The 19586-nt window shown below is 46.7% G+C and overlaps 1 protein-coding gene across 1 annotated transcript in view; it reads left to right on the top strand.

Annotated features, from left to right (window-relative positions):
* csmd2 (CUB and Sushi multiple domains 2) overlaps window positions 1-19586 on the top strand; it is an 899615-nt gene that overhangs the window by 617637 nt on the left and 262392 nt on the right. The window contains exons 30-32 of the mRNA XM_071373664.1: window positions 2200-2403; window positions 13367-13491; window positions 18252-18348. Coding sequence (XP_071229765.1) covers window positions 2200-2403; window positions 13367-13491; window positions 18252-18348 — 426 coding nt within the window. The remainder of the gene's footprint in view (window positions 1-2199; window positions 2404-13366; window positions 13492-18251; window positions 18349-19586) is intronic.

Genomic DNA, 19586 nt, shown 5'->3' with positions numbered 1-19586 from the left:
TCTCCTACTCCGCTCACCTCTCCTACTCCGCCCACCTCTCCTACTCCGCCCACCTCTCCTACTCCGCCCATCTCTCCTACTCCGCCCACCTCTCCTACTCCGCCCACCTCTCCTACTCCGCCCACCTCTCCTACTCCGCCCACCTCTCCTACTCCGCTCACCTCTCCTACTCCGCCCACCTCTCCTACTCCGCCCACCTCTCCTACTCCGCCCACCTCTCCTACTCCGCCCACCTCTCCTACTCCGCCCACCAGGAAGTCAGCACAGTTCAACCCAGTAGACAGAGCAGGGAGGGGCCGTCACAGATGACAACTTGTTTTTCACAAAGATAGAATAATTTATAACAAACTTTTTCAGAAATAACATAGGTACAGCAGATCCCCTTATTGTATGGAACACTTTAAATGTGCCTTTAGAGGCCATGCAATTCAATACTCATTTTTAAAACAAAAAGCAATTTAGGTCAAAAGAGTACATACAAGGGAAATTGAAGGACTAACAGAACAGTTAGATAGCAATAAAAACTTTACCATAGAGGCACAGAATAAGTTGGAGGAAAAACAAAAAGAAATGGAGGAACTTATTCAAGAAAGATCCAGTGTAATATATTATTAAAATAAAGCAAACTGGATGGAATATGGGGAAAAATGCACTAAATCATGTTTTGATCTTCAGCATAATGCTACCAAAAACGTGTTACAAATGACTCATCCATGATTCAAACCTTATTTTGAAAGAGGAAGCAAAATAATTTAAGCATATTTGTATTTTATTTCAGTTTCCTCCATCTCCTCTAACTGAAGTTAATTGTAAGGATTTTTTACCTTCTATTAATAATGTCCAATTAACAGCCGTACAGATTAATGTGAATTACAGACGAGGAACTTCTTGATGCAGTTAAAGCCGGGAAAACTCCAGGGCTGGATGGGATACCAGTTGAGGTATATCAAACTCCAGGGCTGGATGGGATACCAGTTGAGGTATATCAAACTCCAGGGCTGGATGGGATACCAGTTGAGGTATATCAAACTCCAGGGCTGGATGGGATACCAGTTGAGGTATATCAAACTCCAGGGCTGGATGGGATACCAGTTGAGGTATATCAAACTCCAGGGCTGGATGGGATACCAGTTGAGGTATATCAAACTCCAGGGCTGGATGGGATACCAGTTGAGGTATATCAAACTCCAGGGCTGGATGGGATACCAGTTGAGGTATATCAAACTCCAGGGCTGGATGGGATACCAGTTGAGGTATATCAACACTTTGTCCTTGTACTCAGAGGTCCGTTATTAGCATGTTTAAACCACTCCTTTTAAAACGGTAGATTATCAGACACTCAAAAAGAAAGGTCTGAAAATAATTATTACTGAAACAAGACCCAGGTGGTAAATATAGATCCAGTCCATTTAAAACATTGGAGTCACCTTACAGTTCAGTGATGTGATGCAAAAATTATAGCAAAATGCTTGGCGCATAGAATTAAAAAGGTGTTGTCAGATATTATTCATCCTAATCAGACAGGTTTTTTACATGGACGATATAATATAAGACAAGTACTGGAAACAATAGAATACTTTGAAAGCCTGGTTTTCATAGCTGATTGTGAAAAGGCTTTTGATAAAGTACGACTAGAATTCATACATAAATTCCTGGACTTTTTAATTTTGGAGAATCTCTTATACAATGGATTACAGTCGTGTATAGTAACCATAAGTGTAAAATAGTAAATAATGTCTACTTCTCAGAAAGTATTAAACTGTCTAGAGGAGTAAAACAAGGCTGTCCACTATCGGCATCACTACAGATCTCGGTTCAAATTCAGGCTGTATCACATCCGGCTGTGATTGGGAGTCCCGTAGGGCGGCGCACATTTGGCCCAGCGTTATTCAGGTTTGGCCGGGGGTAGGCCGTCATTGTAAATAAGAATTTGTTCTTAACTTACTTGCCACGTTAAATAAAGGTTACATATGGAGGGATTGGAAATATACAGACAATTACATTGATAGAATGCCACAATCTACAGTATCTGCAGTTTTAAAGCTGATCTACTATAAAATAACATTTAAAAACTATTTTTTCTCTAACCATAAGGTTTAATTAGGGGACCGGAGTTTCCCTTGTCAGGTGAAACTCAGGGTTCTAGATAATCACTAAGCTACAGTGCCCAGACAACACTCTTCTTCTCTTCCTCGACAGCGGTGCCGAGGACCAGCGCCACCCAGTGTACTTCAGTCCCAGAGCCCAGGAACGGGAGGAGGATGGGGAACAGCTTTGCTGTGGGAGCCGTGATCCGCTTTGAGTGTTCCCCTGGATACGTATTGGAGGGATCCCCCGCTATAGAGTGTCTGACTGTCCCCAACGCCCTGGCTAACTGGAACTCCTCCGTACCCAGCTGTATAGGTAGGACAAAGAGACACACCTGTACAGGTAGGACACAGAGACACACCTGTACAGGTAGGACACAGAGACACACCTGTACAGGTAGGACACAGAGACACACCTGTATAGGTAGGACACAGAGACACACCTGCATAGGTAGGACACACAGACACACCTGTACAGGTAGGACACACAGACACACCTGTATAGGTAGGACACAGAGACACACCTGTACAGGTAGGACACAGAGACACACCTGTATAGGTAGGACACAGAGACACACCTGTACAGGTAGGACACAGAGACACGCCTGTATAGGTAGGACACACAGGCACACCTGTACAGGTAGGACACACAGACAGGACACAGAGACAGGTAGGACACAGAGACACACCTGTATAGGTAGGACACAGAGACACACCTGTACAGGTAGGACACAGAGACACACCTGTATAGGTAGGACACAGAGACACACCTGTATAGGTAGGACACAGAGACACACCTGTACAGGTAGGACACAGAGACACACCTGTACAGGTAGGACACAGAGACACACCTGTATAGGTAGGACACAGAGACACACCTGTACAGGTAGGACACAGAGACACGCCTGTATAGGTAGGACACACAGGCACACCTGTACAGGTAGGACACACAGACACACCTGTATAGGTAGGACACAGAGACACACCTGTACAGGTAGGACACAGAGACACACCTGTATAGGTAGGACACAGAGACACACCTGTACAGGTAGGACACAGAGACACGCCTGTATAGGTAGGACACACAGGCACACCTGTACAGGTAGGACACACAGACACACCTGTAAAGGTAGGACACACAGACACACCTGTATAGGTAGGACACAGAGACACACCTGTACAGGTAGGACACAGAGACACACCTGTATAGGTAGGACACACAGACACACCTGTATAGGTAGGACACAGAGACACACCTGTACAGGTAGGACACAGAGACACACCTGTACAGGTAGGACACAGAGACACACCTGTACAGGTAGGACACAGAGACACGCCTGTATAGGTAGGACACAGAGACACACCTGTATAGGTAGGACACAGAGACACACCTGTATAGGTAGGACACACAGGCACACCTGTACAGGTAGGACACACAGACACACCTGTATAGGTAGGACACAGAGACACACCTGTACAGGTAGGACACAGAGACACGCCTGTATAGGTAGAACACAGAGACACACCTGTACAGGTAGGACACAGAGACACACCTGTATAGGTAGGACACAGAGACACACCTGTATAGTTAGGACACACAGACACACCTGTATAGGTAGGACACAGAGACACACCTGTACAGGTAGGACACAGAGACACACCTGTACAGGTAGGACACAGAGACACACCTGTATAGGTAGGACACAGAGACACACCTGTACAGGTAGGACACAGAGACACGCCTGTATAGGTAGGACACACAGGCACACCTGTACAGGTAGGACACACAGACACACCTGTATAGGTAGGACACAGAGACACACCTGTACAGGTAGGACACAGAGACACACCTGTATAGGTAGGACACAGAGACACACCTGTACAGGTAGGACACAGAGACACGCCTGTATAGGTAGGACACACAGGCACACCTGTACAGGTAGGACACACAGACACACCTGTATAGGTAGGACACAGAGACACACCTGTACAGGTAGGACACAGAGACACGCCTGTATAGGTAGAACACAGAGACACACCTGTATAGGTAGGACACAGAGACACACCTGTATAGGTAGGACACAGAGACACACCTGTACAGGTAGGACACAGAGACACACCTGTATAGGTAGGACACAGAGACACACCTGTATAGGTAGGACACAGAGACACACCTGTACAGGTAGGACACAGAGACACACCTGTACAGGTAGGACACAGAGACACACCTGTATAGGTAGGACACAGAGACACACCTGTACAGGTAGGACACAGAGACAAGCCTGTATAGGTAGGACACACAGGCACACCTGTACAGGTAGTACACACAGACACACCTGTATAGGTAGGACACAGAGACACACCTGTACAGGTAGGACACAGAGACACGCCTGTATAGGTAGAACACAGAGACACACCTGTACAGGTAGGACACAGAGACACACCTGTATAGGTAGGACACAGAGACACACCTGTATAGTTAGGACACACAGACACACCTGTATAGGTAGGACACAGAGACACACCTGTACAGGTAGGACACAGAGACACACCTGTATAGGTAGGACACAGAGACACACCTGTATAGGTAGGACACAGAGACACACATGTACAGGTAGGACACAGAGACACACCTGCATAGGTAGGACACAGAGACACACCTGTATAGGTAGGACACAGAGACACACCTGTATAGGTAGGACACAGAGACACACCTGTATAGGTAGGACACACAGACACACCTGTATAGGTAGGACACAGAGACACACCTGTACAGGTAGGACACAGAGACACGCCTGTATAGGTAGGACACACAGGCACACCTGTACAGGTAGGACACACAGACACACCTGTATAGGTAGGACACAGAGACACACCTGTACAGGTAGGACACAGAGACACACCTGTATAGGTAGGACACAGAGACACACCTGTACAGGTAGGACACAGAGACACGCCTGTATAGGTAGGACACACAGGCACACCTGTACAGGTAGGACACAGAGACACACCTGTACAGGTAGGACACAGAGACACGCCTGTATAGGTAGAACACAGAGACACACCTGTATAGGTAGGACACAGAGACACACCTGTATAGGTAGGACACAGAGACACACCTGTACAGGTAGGACACAGAGACACACCTGTATAGGTAGGACACAGAGACACACCTGTATAGGTAGGACACAGAGACACACCTGTACAGGTAGGACACAGAGACACACCTGTACAGGTAGGACACAGAGACACACCTGTATAGGTAGGACACAGAGACACACCTGTACAGGTAGGACACAGAGACAAGCCTGTATAGGTAGGACACACAGGCACACCTGTACAGGTAGGACACACAGACACACTCGTATAGGTAGGACACAGAGACACACCTGTACAGGTAGGACACAGAGACACGCCTGTATAGGTAGAACACAGAGACACACCTGTACAGGTAGGACACAGAGACACACCTGTATAGGTAGGACACAGAGACACACCTGTATAGTTAGGACACACAGACACACCTGTATAGGTAGGACACAGAGACACACCTGTACAGGTAGGACACAGAGACACACCTGTATAGGTAGGACACAGAGACACACCTGTATAGGTAGGACACAGAGACACACATGTACAGGTAGGACACAGAGACACACCTGCATAGGTAGGACACAGAGACACACCTGTATAGGTAGGACACAGAGACACACCTGTATAGGTAGGACACAGAGACACACCTGTATAGGTAGGACACACAGACACACCTGTATAGGTAGGACACAGAGACACACCTGTACAGGTAGGACACAGAGACACGCCTGTATAGGTAGGACACACAGGCACACCTGTACAGGTAGGACACACAGACACACCTGTATAGGTAGGACACAGAGACACACCTGTACAGGTAGGACACAGAGACACACCTGTATAGGTAGGACACAGAGACACACCTGTACAGGTAGGACACAGAGACACGCCTGTATAGGTAGGACACACAGGCACACCTGTACAGGTAGGACACACAGACACACCTGTATAGGTAGGACACAGAGACACACCTGTACAGGTAGGACACAGAGACACGCCTGTATAGGTAGAACACAGAGACACACCTGTATAGGTAGGACACAGAGACACACCTGTATAGGTAGGACACAGAGACACACCTGTACAGGTAGGACACAGAGACACACCTGTATAGGTAGGACACAGAGACACACCTGTATAGGTAGGACACAGAGACACACCTGTACAGGTAGGACACAGAGACACACCTGTACAGGTAGGACACAGAGACACACCTGTATAGGTAGGACACAGAGACACACCTGTACAGGTAGGACACAGAGACACGCCTGTATAGGTAGGACACACAGGCACACCTGTACAGGTAGGACACACAGACACACCTGTATAGGTAGGACACAGAGACACACCTGTACAGGTAGGACACAGAGACACGCCTGTATAGGTAGAACACAGAGACACACCTGTACAGGTAGGACACAGAGACACACCTGTATAGGTAGGACACAGAGACACACCTGTATAGTTAGGACACACAGACACACCTGTATAGGTAGGACACAGAGACACACCTGTACAGGTAGGACACAGAGACACACCTGTATAGGTAGGACACAGAGACACACCTGTATAGGTAGGACACAGAGACACACATGTACAGGTAGGACACAGAGACACACCTGCATAGGTAGGACACAGAGACACACCTGTATAGGTAGGACACAGAGACACACCTGTATAGGTAGGACACAGAGACACACCTGTATAGGTAGGACACACAGACACACCTGTATAGGTAGGACACAGAGACACACCTGTATAGGTAGGACACACAGACACACCTGTACAGGTAGGACACACAGACACACCTGTACAGGTAGGACACAGAGACACACCTGTATAGGTAGGACACAGAGACACACCTGTACAGGTAGAACACAGAGACACACCTGTACAGGTAGGACACAGAGACACACCTGTACAGGTAGGACACAGAGACACACCTGTATAGGTAGGACACACAGACACACCTGTATAGGTAGGACACACAGACACACCTGTACAGGTAGGACACAGAGACACACCTGTACAGGTAGGACACAGAGACACACCTGTATAGGTAGGACACACAGACACACCTGTATAGGTAGGACACAGATACACACCTGTATATGTAGGACACAGAGACACACCTGTATAGGTAGGACACAGAGACACACCTGTACAGGTAGGACACAGAGACACACCTGTATAGGTAGGACACAGAGACACACCTGGACAGGGAGGACACAGAGACACACCTGTACAGGTAGGACACAGAGACACGCCTGTATAGGTAGGACACACAGGCACACCTGTACAGGTAGGACACACAGACACACCTGTATAGGTAGGACACAGAGACACACCTGTACAGGTAGGACACAGAGACACGCCTGTATAGGTAGAACACAGAGACACACCTGTACAGGTAGGACACAGAGACACACCTGTATAGGTAGGACACAGAGACACACCTGTATAGTTAGGACACACAGACACACCTGTATAGGTAGGACACAGAGACACACCTGTACAGGTAGGACACAGAGACACACCTGTATAGGTAGGACACACAGACACACCTGTATAGGTAGGACACAGAGACACACCTGTACAGGTAGGACACAGAGACACACCTGTATAGGTAGGACACACAGACACACCTGTATAGGTAGGACACAGAGACACACCTGTATAGGTAGGACACACAGACACCCCTGTATAGGTAGGACACACAGACACACCTGTATAGGTAGGACACAGAGACACACCTGTACAGGTAGGACACAGAGACACGCCTGTATAGGTAGGACACACAGGCACACCTGTACAGGTAGGACACACAGACACACCTGTATAGGTAGGACACAGAGACACACCTGTATAGGTAGGACACAGAGACACACCTGTACAGGTAGGACACAGAGACACACCTGTATAGGTAGGACACACAGACACACCTGTATAGGTAGGACACAGAGACACACCTGTACAGGTAGGACACAGAGACACACCTGTATAGGTAGGACACACAGACACACCTGTACAGGTAGGACACAGAGACACACCTGTATAGGTAGGACACAGAGACACACCTGTACAGGTAGGACACAGAGACACACCTGTATAGGTAGGACACAGAGACACACCTGTATAGGTAGGACACAGAGACACACCTGTACAGGTAGGACACAGAGACACACCTGTACAGGTAGGACACAGAGACACACCTGTATAGGTAGGACACAGAGACACACCTGTACAGGTAGGACACAGAGACACGCCTGTATAGGTAGGACACACAGGCACACCTGTACAGGTAGGACACACAGACACACCTGTATAGGTAGGACACAGAGACACACCTGTACAGGTAGGACACAGAGACACACCTGTATAGGTAGGACACAGAGACACACCTGTACAGGTAGGACACAGAGACACGCCTGTATAGGTAGGACACACAGGCACACCTGTACAGGTAGGACACACAGACACACCTGTATAGGTAGGACACACAGACACACCTGTATAGGTAGGACACAGAGACACACCTGTACAGGTAGGACACAGAGACACACCTGTATAGGTAGGACACACAGACACACCTGTATAGGTAGGACACAGAGACACACCTGTACAGGTAGGACACAGAGACACACCTGTATAGGTAGGACACAGAGACACACCTGTACAGGTAGGACACAGAGACACGCCTGTATAGGTAGGACACACAGGCACACCTGTACAGGGAGGACACACAGACACACCTGTATAGGTAGGACACAGAGACACACCTGTACAGGTAGGACACAGAGACACGCCTGTATAGGTAGAACACAGAGACACACCTGTATAGGTAGGACACAGAGACACACCTGTATAGGTAGGACACAGAGACACACCTGTACAGGTAGGACACAGAGACACACCTGTATAGGTAGGACACAGAGACACACCTGTATAGGTAGGACACAGAGACACACCTGTACAGGTAGGACACAGAGACACACCTGTACAGGTAGGACACAGAGACACACCTGTATAGGTAGGACACAGAGACACACCTGTACAGGTAGGACACAGAGACACGCCTGTATAGGTAGGACACACAGGCACACCTGTACAGGTAGGACACACAGACACACCTGTATAGGTAGGACACAGAGACACACCTGTACAGGTAGGACACAGAGACACACCTGTATAGGTAGGACACAGAGACACACCTGTACAGGTAGGACACAGAGACACGCCTGTATAGGTAGGACACACAGGCACACCTGTACAGGTAGGACACACAGACACACCTGTATAGGTAGGACACAGAGACACACCTGTACAGGTAGGACACAGAGACACGCCTGTATAGGTAGAACACAGAGACACACCTGTATAGGTAGGACACAGAGACACACCTGTATAGGTAGGACACAGAGACACACCTGTACAGGTAGGACACAGAGACACACCTGTATAGGTAGGACACAGAGACACACCTGTATAGGTAGGACACAGAGACACACCTGTACAGGTAGGACACAGAGACACACCTGTACAGGTAGGACACAGAGACACACCTGTATAGGTAGGACACAGAGACACACCTGTACAGGTAGGACACAGAGACACGCCTGTATAGGTAGGACACACAGGCACACCTGTACAGGTAGGACACACAGACACACCTGTATAGGTAGGACACAGAGACACACCTGTACAGGTAGGACACAGAGACACGCCTGTATAGGTAGAACACAGAGACACACCTGTACAGGTAGGACACAGAGACACACCTGTATAGGTAGGACACAGAGACACACCTGTATAGTTAGGACACACAGACACACCTGTATAGGTAGGACACAGAGACACACCTGTACAGGTAGGACACAGAGACACACCTGTATAGGTAGGACACAGAGACACACCTGTATAGGTAGGACACAGAGACACACATGTACAGGTAGGACACAGAGACACACCTGCATAGGTAGGACACAGAGACACACCTGTATAGGTAGGACACAGAGACACACCTGTATAGGTAGGACACACAGACACACCTGTATAGGTAGGACACAGAGACACACCTGTATAGGTAGGACACACAGACACACCTGTACAGGTAGGACACACAGACACACCTGTACAGGTAGGACACAGAGACGCACCTGTATAGGTAGGACACAGAGACACACCTGTACAGGTAGAACACAGAGACACACCTGTACAGGTAGGACACAGAGACACACCTGTACAGGTAGGACACAGAGACACACCTGTATAGGTAGAACACACAGACACACCTGTATAGGTAGGACACACAGACACACCTGTACAGGTAGGACACAGAGACACACCTGTACAGGTAGGACACAGAGACACACCTGTATAGGTAGGACACACAGACACACCTGTATAGGTAGGACACAGATACACACCTGTATATGTAGGACACAGAGACACACCTGTATAGGTAGGACACAGAGACACACCTGTACAGGTAGGACACAGAGACACACCTGTATAGGTAGGACACAGAGACACACCTGTACAGGTAGGACACAGAGACACACCTGTACAGGTAGGACACAGAGACACGCCTGTATAGGTAGGACACACAGGCACACCTGTACAGGTAGGACACACAGACACACCTGTATAGGTAGGACACAGAGACACACCTGTACAGGTAGGACACAGAGACACGCCTGTATAGGTAGAACACAGAGACACGCCTGTATAGGTAGAACACAGAGACACACCTGTACAGGTAGGACACAGAGACACACCTGTATAGGTAGGACACAGAGACACACCTGTATAGTTAGGACACACAGACACACCTGTATAGGTAGGACACAGAGACACACCTGTACAGGTAGGACACAGAGACACACCTGTATAGGTAGGACACACAGACACACCTGTATAGGTAGGACACAGAGACACACCTGTACAGGTAGGACACAGAGACACACCTGTATAGGTAGGACACACAGACACACCTGTATAGGTAGGACACAGAGACACACCTGTATAGGTAGGACACACAGACACCCCTGTATAGGTAGGACACACAGACACACCTGTATAGGTAGGACACAGAGACACACCTGTACAGGTAGGACACAGAGACACGCCTGTATAGGTAGGACACAGAGACACACCTGTATAGGTAGGACACAGAGACACACATGTATAGGTAGGACACAGAGACACACCTGTATAGGTAGGACACAGAGACACACCTGTATAGGTAGGACACAGAGACACACTTGTATAGGTAGGACACAGAGACACACATGTACAGGTAGGACACAGAGACACACCTGCATAGGTAGGACACAGAGACACACCTGTATAGGTAGGACACAGAGACACACCTGTATAGGTAGGACACAGAGACACACCTGTATAGGTAGGACACACAGACACACCTGTATAGGTAGGACACAGAGACACACCTGTATAGGTAGGACACACAGACACACCTGTACAGGTAGGACACACAGACACACCTGTACAGGTAGGACACAGAGACACACCTGTATAGGTAGGACACAGAGACACACCTGTACAGGTAGAACACAGAGACACACCTGTACAGGTAGGACACAGAGACACACCTGTACAGGTAGGACACAGAGACACACCTGTATAGGTAGGACAGACAGACACACCTGTACAGGTAGGACACAGAGACACACCTGTACAGGTAGGACACAGAGACACACCTGTATAGGTAGGACACACAGACACACCTGTATAAGTAGGACACAGATACACACCTGTATAGGTAGGACACAGAGACACACCTGTATAGGTAGGACACAGAGACACACCTGTACAGGTAGGACACAGAGACACACCTGTATAGGTAGGACACAGAGACACACCTGTACAGGTAGGACACAGAGACACACCTGTACAGGTAGGACACAGAGACACACCTGTATAGGTAGGACACACAGACACACCTGTATAGGTAGGACACAGATACACACCTGTATAGGTAGGACACAGAGACACACCTGTATAGGTAGGACACAGAGACACACCTGTATAGGTAGGACACAGAGACACACCTGTATAGGTAGGACACAGAGACACACCTGTATAGGTAGGACACAGAGACACACCTGTCTCCTCTGATAAGGAGGGACTCTAACTAACTAGCCCCTCCCAGACTGATGTAGGCTGCCAAAAATCCCATCGCCCCTAGCAACCAGTCCAAACGCAGCCATGCGATCACACAGGTGGCAGTACTGCTGTGGGTCATACACACACACACACACACACACACACACACACACACACACACACACACACACACACACACACACACACACACACACACACACACACACACGTACGCACGCACGTGAACACACACACACACACACACACACACACGCACACACACGCGCACGCACGCACGCACGTACACACACACACACACACACACGCACAAACACACACACACACGTACACACACACACACACACACACACACACACACACACACACACACACACACACACACACACACACACACACACACACACACACACACACACGCACGCGCAGGAAGATCAGGCAGCAAGCAGGGAACACCGTGTTAACACATTGGGAACACAGATGGAGAATGTCTTCCACTGTGTTAACACATTGGGAACACAGATGGAGAATGTCTTCCACTGTGTTAACACATTGGGAACACAGATGGAGAATGTCTTCCACTGTGTTAACACATTGGGAACACAGATGGAGAATGTCTTCCACTGTGTTAACACATTGGGAACACAGATGGAGAATGTCTTCCACTGTGTTAACACATTGGGAACACAGATGGAGAATGTCTTCCACTGTGTTAACACATTGGGAACACAGATGGAGAATGTCTTCCACTGTGTTAACACATTGGGAACACAGATGGAGAATGTCTTCCACTGTGTTTCTTATGCATCACATATTTTCATGATTCTCTCTGTGATAATTGCCATGTTTGGTTAATGTTGTTCTCTCTCTCTCTCTCTTTACCTGCCTTTCTCTCTATTTCAATTCATCTTTCCCTCCCTCCCTCCCTCCCTCCCTCCCTCCCTCCCTCCCTCCCTCCCTCCCTCCCTCCCTCCCTCCCTCCCTCCCTCCCTCCCTCCCTCCCTCCCCCCTCCCTCCCTCCCTCCCTCCCTCCTGTCCAGTTCCATGTGGAGGTAATCTGACCCAGCGGACCGGCACCATCCTGTCTCCTGGTTTTCCTGAGCCCTATCTCAACAGCCTGAACTGTGTCTGGGAGATCACGGTTCCGGAAGGATCAGGAATACAAGTATAAACCTCTGAGTATCTTACCGCTATATTTTGCACCCTCCTTTCCAGAAGCTTTTCATTGAGTCTGTCTTGAACGGCCTTTAAACCGTTCCTGACCAGCTTCTACCCGCCAGCCATACGACTACGACATATTCAGTTAAAAAGTTCCCCCAAGAGCTTCCAGGACTATTTACATTCACCCTTAATCCACTAACTGCACTGACTCATCACATATCATCACATACGCTGCTGTTACTGTTTATTATCTATCATTTACCCCTACCTACAGTATACTGCTGTTACTGTCTATTATCTATTCTTTACCCCTACCTACAGTATACTGCTGTTACTGTCTATTATCTATCCTTTACCCCTACCTACAGTATACTGCTGTTACTGTCTATTATCTATCCTTTACCCCTACCTACAGTATACTGCTGCTACTGTCTATTATATATCCTTTACCCCTACCTACAGTATACTGCTGTTACTGTCTATTATCTATTCTTTACCCCTACCTACAGTATACTGCTGTTACTGTCTATTATCTATCCTTTACCCCTACCTACAGTATACTGCTGTTACTGTCTATTATATATCCTTTACCCCTACCTACAGTATACTGTTGTTACTGTCTATTATCTATCCTTTACCCCTACCTACAGTATACTGCTGTTACTGTCTATTATCTATCATTTACCCCTACCTACAGTATACTGCTGTTACTGTCTATTATCTATCCTTTACCCCTACCTACAGTATACTGCTGCTACTGTCTATTATATATCCTTTACCCCTACCTACAGTATACTGCTGTTACTGTCTATTATCTATTCTTTATCCCTACCTACAGTATACTGCTGTTACTGTCTATTATCTATCCTTTACCCCTACCTACAGTATACTGATGTTACTGTCTATTATCTATCCTTTACCCCTACCTACAGTATACTTATGTTACTGTCTATTATCTATCCTTTACCCCTACCTACAGTATACTGCTGCTACTGTCTATTATCTATCCTTTACCCCTACCTACAGTATACTGCTGTTACTGTCTATTATCTATCATTTACCCCTACCTACAGTATACTGCTGCTACTGTCTATTATATATCCTTTACCCCTACCTACAGTATACTGCTGTTACTGTCTATTATCTATCCTTTACCCCTACCTACAGTATACTGCTGTTACTGTCTATTATCTATCCTTTACCCCTACCTACAGTATACTGCTGTTACTGTCTATTATCTATCCTTTACCCCTACCTACAGTATACTGCTGTTACTGTCTATTATATATCCTTTACCCCTACCTACAGTATACTGCTGTTACTGTCTATTATCTATCCTTTACCCCTACCTACAGTATACTGCTGTTACTGTCTATTATCTATCCTTTACCCCTACCTACAGTATACTGCTGTTACTGTCTATTATCTATCATTTACCCCTACCTACAGTATACTGCTGCTACTGTCTATTATATATCCTTTACCCCTACCTACAGTATACTGCTGTTACTGTCTATTATCTATTCTTTACCCCTACCTACAGTATACTGCTGTTACTGTCTATTATCTATCATTTACCCCTACCTACAGTATACTGCTGCTACTGTCTATTATATATCCTTTACCCCTACCTACAGTATACTGATGTTACTGTCTATTATCTAACCTTTACCTCTACCTACAGTATACTGCTGCTACTGTCTATTATATATCCTTTACCCCTACCTACAGTATACTGCTGTTACTGTCTATTATCTATCCTTTACCCCTACCTACAGTATACTGCTGCTACTGTCTATTATATATCCTTTACCCCTACCTACAGTATACTGCTGTTACTGTCTATTATCTATCCTTTACCCCTACCTACAGTATACTGCTGTTACTGTCTATTATCTATCCTTTACCCCTACCTACAGTATACTGCTGTTACTGTCTATTATCTAACCTTTAGCCCTACCTACAGTATACTGCTGTTACTGTCTATTATCTATCCTTTACCCCTACCTACAGTATACTGCTGTTACTGTCTATTATCTATCCTTTACCCCTACCTACAGTATACTGCTGTTACTGTCTATTATCTATCCTTTACCCCTACCTACAGTATACTGCTGTTACTGTCTATTATCTATCCTTTACCCCTACCTACAGTATACTGCTGTTACTGTCTATTATCTATCCTTTACCCCTACCTACAGTATACTGCTGTTACTGTCTATTATCTATCCTTTACCCCTACCTACAGTATACTGCTGTTACTGTCTATTATCTATCCTTTTCCCCTACCTACAGTATACTGTTGTTACTGTCTATTATCTATCATTTACCCCTACCTACAGTATACTGCTGTTACTGTCTATTATCTATCCTTTACCCCTACCTACAGTATACTGCTGTTACTGTCTATGATCTATCCTTTACCCCTACCTACAGTATACTGCTGTTACTGTCTATTATCTATCCTTTACCCCTACCTACAGTATACTGCTGTTACTGTCTATTATATATCCTCTACCCCTACCTACAGTATACTGCTGTTACTGTCTATTATCTATCCTTTACCCCTACCTACAGTATACTGCTGTTACTGTCTATTATCTATCCTTTACCCCTACCTACAGTATACTGCTGTTACTGTCTATTATCTATCCTTTACCCCTACCTACAGTATACTGCTGTTACTGTCTATTATCTATCCTCTTTACCCCTACCTACAGTATACTGCTGTTCCTGTCTATTATCTATCCTTTACCCCTACCTACAGTATACTGCTGTTACTGTCTATTATCTATCCTTTACCCCTACCTACAGTATACTGCTGTTACTGTCTATTATCTATCCTTTACCCCTACCTACAGTATACTGCTGTTACTGTCTATTATCTATCCTTTTCCCCTACCTACAGTATACTGTTGTTACTGTCTATTATTTATCCTTTACCCCTACCTACAGTATACTGCTGTTACTGTCTATTATCTATCCTTTATCCCTACCTACAGTATACTGCTGTTACTGTCTATTATCTATCATTTACCCCTACCTACAGTATACTGCTGTTACTGTCTATGATCTATCCTTTACCCCTACCTACAGTATACTGCTGTTACTGTCTATTATCTATCCTTTACCCCTACCTACAGTATACTGCTGTTACTGTCTATTATCTATCCTTTACCCCTACCTACAGTATACTGCTGTTACTGTCTATTATATATCCTTTACCCCTACCTACAGTATACTGCTGTTACTGTCTATTATCTATCCTTTACCCCTACCTGCAGTATACTGATGTTACTGTCTATTATCTATCCTTTACCCCTACCTACAGTATACTGCTGTTACTGTCTATTATCTATCATTTACCCCTACCTACAGTATACTGCTGTTACTGTCTATTATCTATCCTTTACCCCTACCTACAGTATACTGCTGTTACTGTCTATTATATATCCTGTTGCCTAGTCACTTTATTCCTAGCTGCTGTTACTGTTTATTATCTAGACCTGAACTTCCACTGTAGAGAGAGAGAGAGAGGGGGGTGGGGGGACCTGAACTCATTGAAGGGGCTGGGTTGAGTCATTGAAGGGGCTGGGTTGAGTCATTGAAGGGGCTGGGTTGACTCATTGAAGGGGCTAGTTTGAGTCATTGAAGGGGCTAGGTTGAGTCATTGAAGGGGCTAGGTTGAGTCATTGAAGGGGCTAGGTTGACTCATTGAAGGGGCTAGGTTGAGTCATTGAAGGGGCTAGGTTGAGTCATTGAAGGGGCTAGGTTGAGTCATTGAAGGGGCTAGGTTGAGTCATTGAAGGGGCTAGGTTGAGTCATTGAAAGGGCTAGGTTGAGTCATTGAAGGGGCTAGGTTGAGTCATTGAAGGGGCTAGGTTGACTCATTGAATGGGCTGGGTTGACTCATTGAAGGGGCTAGGTTGAGTCATTGAAGGGGCTAGGTTGAGTCATTGAAGGGGCTAGGTTGAGTCATTGAAGGGGCTAGGTTGAGTCATTGAAGGGGCTAGGTTGAGTCATTGAAGGGGCTAGGTTGAGTCATTGAAGGGGCTAGGTTGAGTCATTGAAGGGGCTAGGTTGAGTCATTGAAGGGGCTAGGTTGAGTCATTGAAGGGGCTAGGTTGAGTCATTGAAGGGGCTAGGTTGAGTCATTGAAGGGGCTAGGTTGAGTCATTGAAGGGGCTAGGTTGAGTCATTGAAGGGGCTAGGTTGAGTCATTGAAGGGGCTAGGTTGAGTCATTGAAGGGGATAGGTTGAGTCATTGAAGGGGATAGGTTGAGTCATTGAAGGGGCTAGGTTGACTCATTGAAGGGGCTAGGTTGAGTCATTGAAGGGGATAGGTTGAGTCATTGAAGGGGATAGGTTGAGTCATTGAAGGGGCTAGGTTGACTCATTGAAGGGGCTAGGTTGAGTCATTGAAGGGGCTAGGTTGAGTCATTGAAGGGGCTAGGTTGACTCATTGAAGGGGCTAGGTTGACTCATTGAAGGGGCTAGGTTGAAACTGGTGGTTTAACCTGTATCTCCTCGTCTCTCTTCTCTTCTTCTTTTCTCTCTTCACCTCTCTCTCCTTTCCTGTCTCTCCTCCTCTCTCACCTCCCTTCATCCCTCCCTCCCTTTCTCCCTCCCTTTCTCCCTCCCCCTCCTCTCCTCTCCTCTTCTCTTCTCGCATTCCCTCTTTTTCCTTCTCCTGTCCTGTCCTCTCCTCTTCTCCTCTCTTCACCTCTCCTCTCCTCAAATCCCCTCTTTCTCTCCCCTCCTCAGATCCAGGTGATCAGTTTTGTGACTGAACAGAACTGGGATTCTCTAGAGGTGTTTGATGGAGGAGACAACAGTGACACCATGCTGGGCAGCTTCTCAGGTGATTCACTCTCTCCTTCTCTCTCTCTATCTCCCTGTTTCTCTCTCTCCTTCTCTCTCTTTCTCAATTTTTCTGTGTGTTTGTGCATGCATGGTGAAGGGTTGCACCTTGTTTTTAATAGGTGAGGTGGGGGTTGGTGAACTCAAAGGCTCTATCCTCAAATGCTACCACCACAGGCTGTCATTTACCAGTGACTAACCCACTGTGACCTGTTACTATGGAGAGCAAAGGGAAGCAGGAAGTGTGACTTGATCGGCATTACAGACCGTTGCCGTATCAGTGCTCACTGAAGCTAAAAGAGAGGAGAGGCAGGTGTATTCGAATAATGAATTTGTTGCAAAAGGTTTCTTTATTTTAGAGATCAAGTGACGCTTTAGTTGTTCTTCTCTGGTGTTTTATCCTCTTCATATAACTACACAATAGAGCTTTTCTTTTTGTTTCCTATTGGAATCAGGTTTAAATGTTCTCACACGCCCTGAAAAAACACAGAACAAAAACAAATGAATACTTCACTGTGGTATTTGTGTTTTTTATTTGTATTTATTATGGATCCCCGTTAGTTCCTGCCAAGGCAGCAGCTACTCTTCCTGGGGTTTATTATGGATCCCCATTAGTTCCTGCCAAGGCAGCAGCTACTCTTCCTGGGGTTTATTATGGATCCCCATTAGTTCCTGCCAAGGCAGCAGCTACTCTTCCTGGGGTTTATTATGGATCCCCATTAGTTCCTGCCAAGGCAGCAGCTACTCTTCCTGGGGTTTATTATGGATCCCCGTTAGTTCCTGCAGAGGCAGCAGCTACTCTTCCTGGGGTTTATTATGGATCCCCGTTAGTTCCTGCCAAGGTAGCAGCTACTCTTCCTGGGGTTTATTATGGATCCCCATTAGTTCCTGCCAAGGTAGCAGCTACTCTTCCTGGGGTTTATTATGGATCCCCATTAGTTCCTGCCAAGGTAGCAGCTACTCTTCCTGGGGTTTATTATGGATCCCGTTAGTTCCTGCCAAGGCAGCAGCTACTCTTCCTGGGGTTTATTATGGATCCCCATTAGTTCCTGCCAAGGCAGCATCTACTCTTCCTGGGGTTTATTATGGATCCCCATTAGTTCCTGCCAAGGCAGCAGCTACTCTTCCTGGGGTTTATTATGGATCCCCATTAGTTCCTGCCAAGGCAGCATCTACTCTTCCTGGGGTTTATTATGGATCCCCATTAGTTCCTGCCAATGCTTCCTGGGGTTTATTATG

This window comes from Salvelinus alpinus, chromosome 29 (assembly GCF_045679555.1).
Source record: "Salvelinus alpinus chromosome 29, SLU_Salpinus.1, whole genome shotgun sequence".
Classification (NCBI taxonomy): Eukaryota; Metazoa; Chordata; class Actinopteri; order Salmoniformes; family Salmonidae; genus Salvelinus; species Salvelinus alpinus.
The sequence above is the reverse complement of the archived record's forward strand: the minus strand, read 5'-3'. Positions and strand labels throughout refer to the sequence as shown.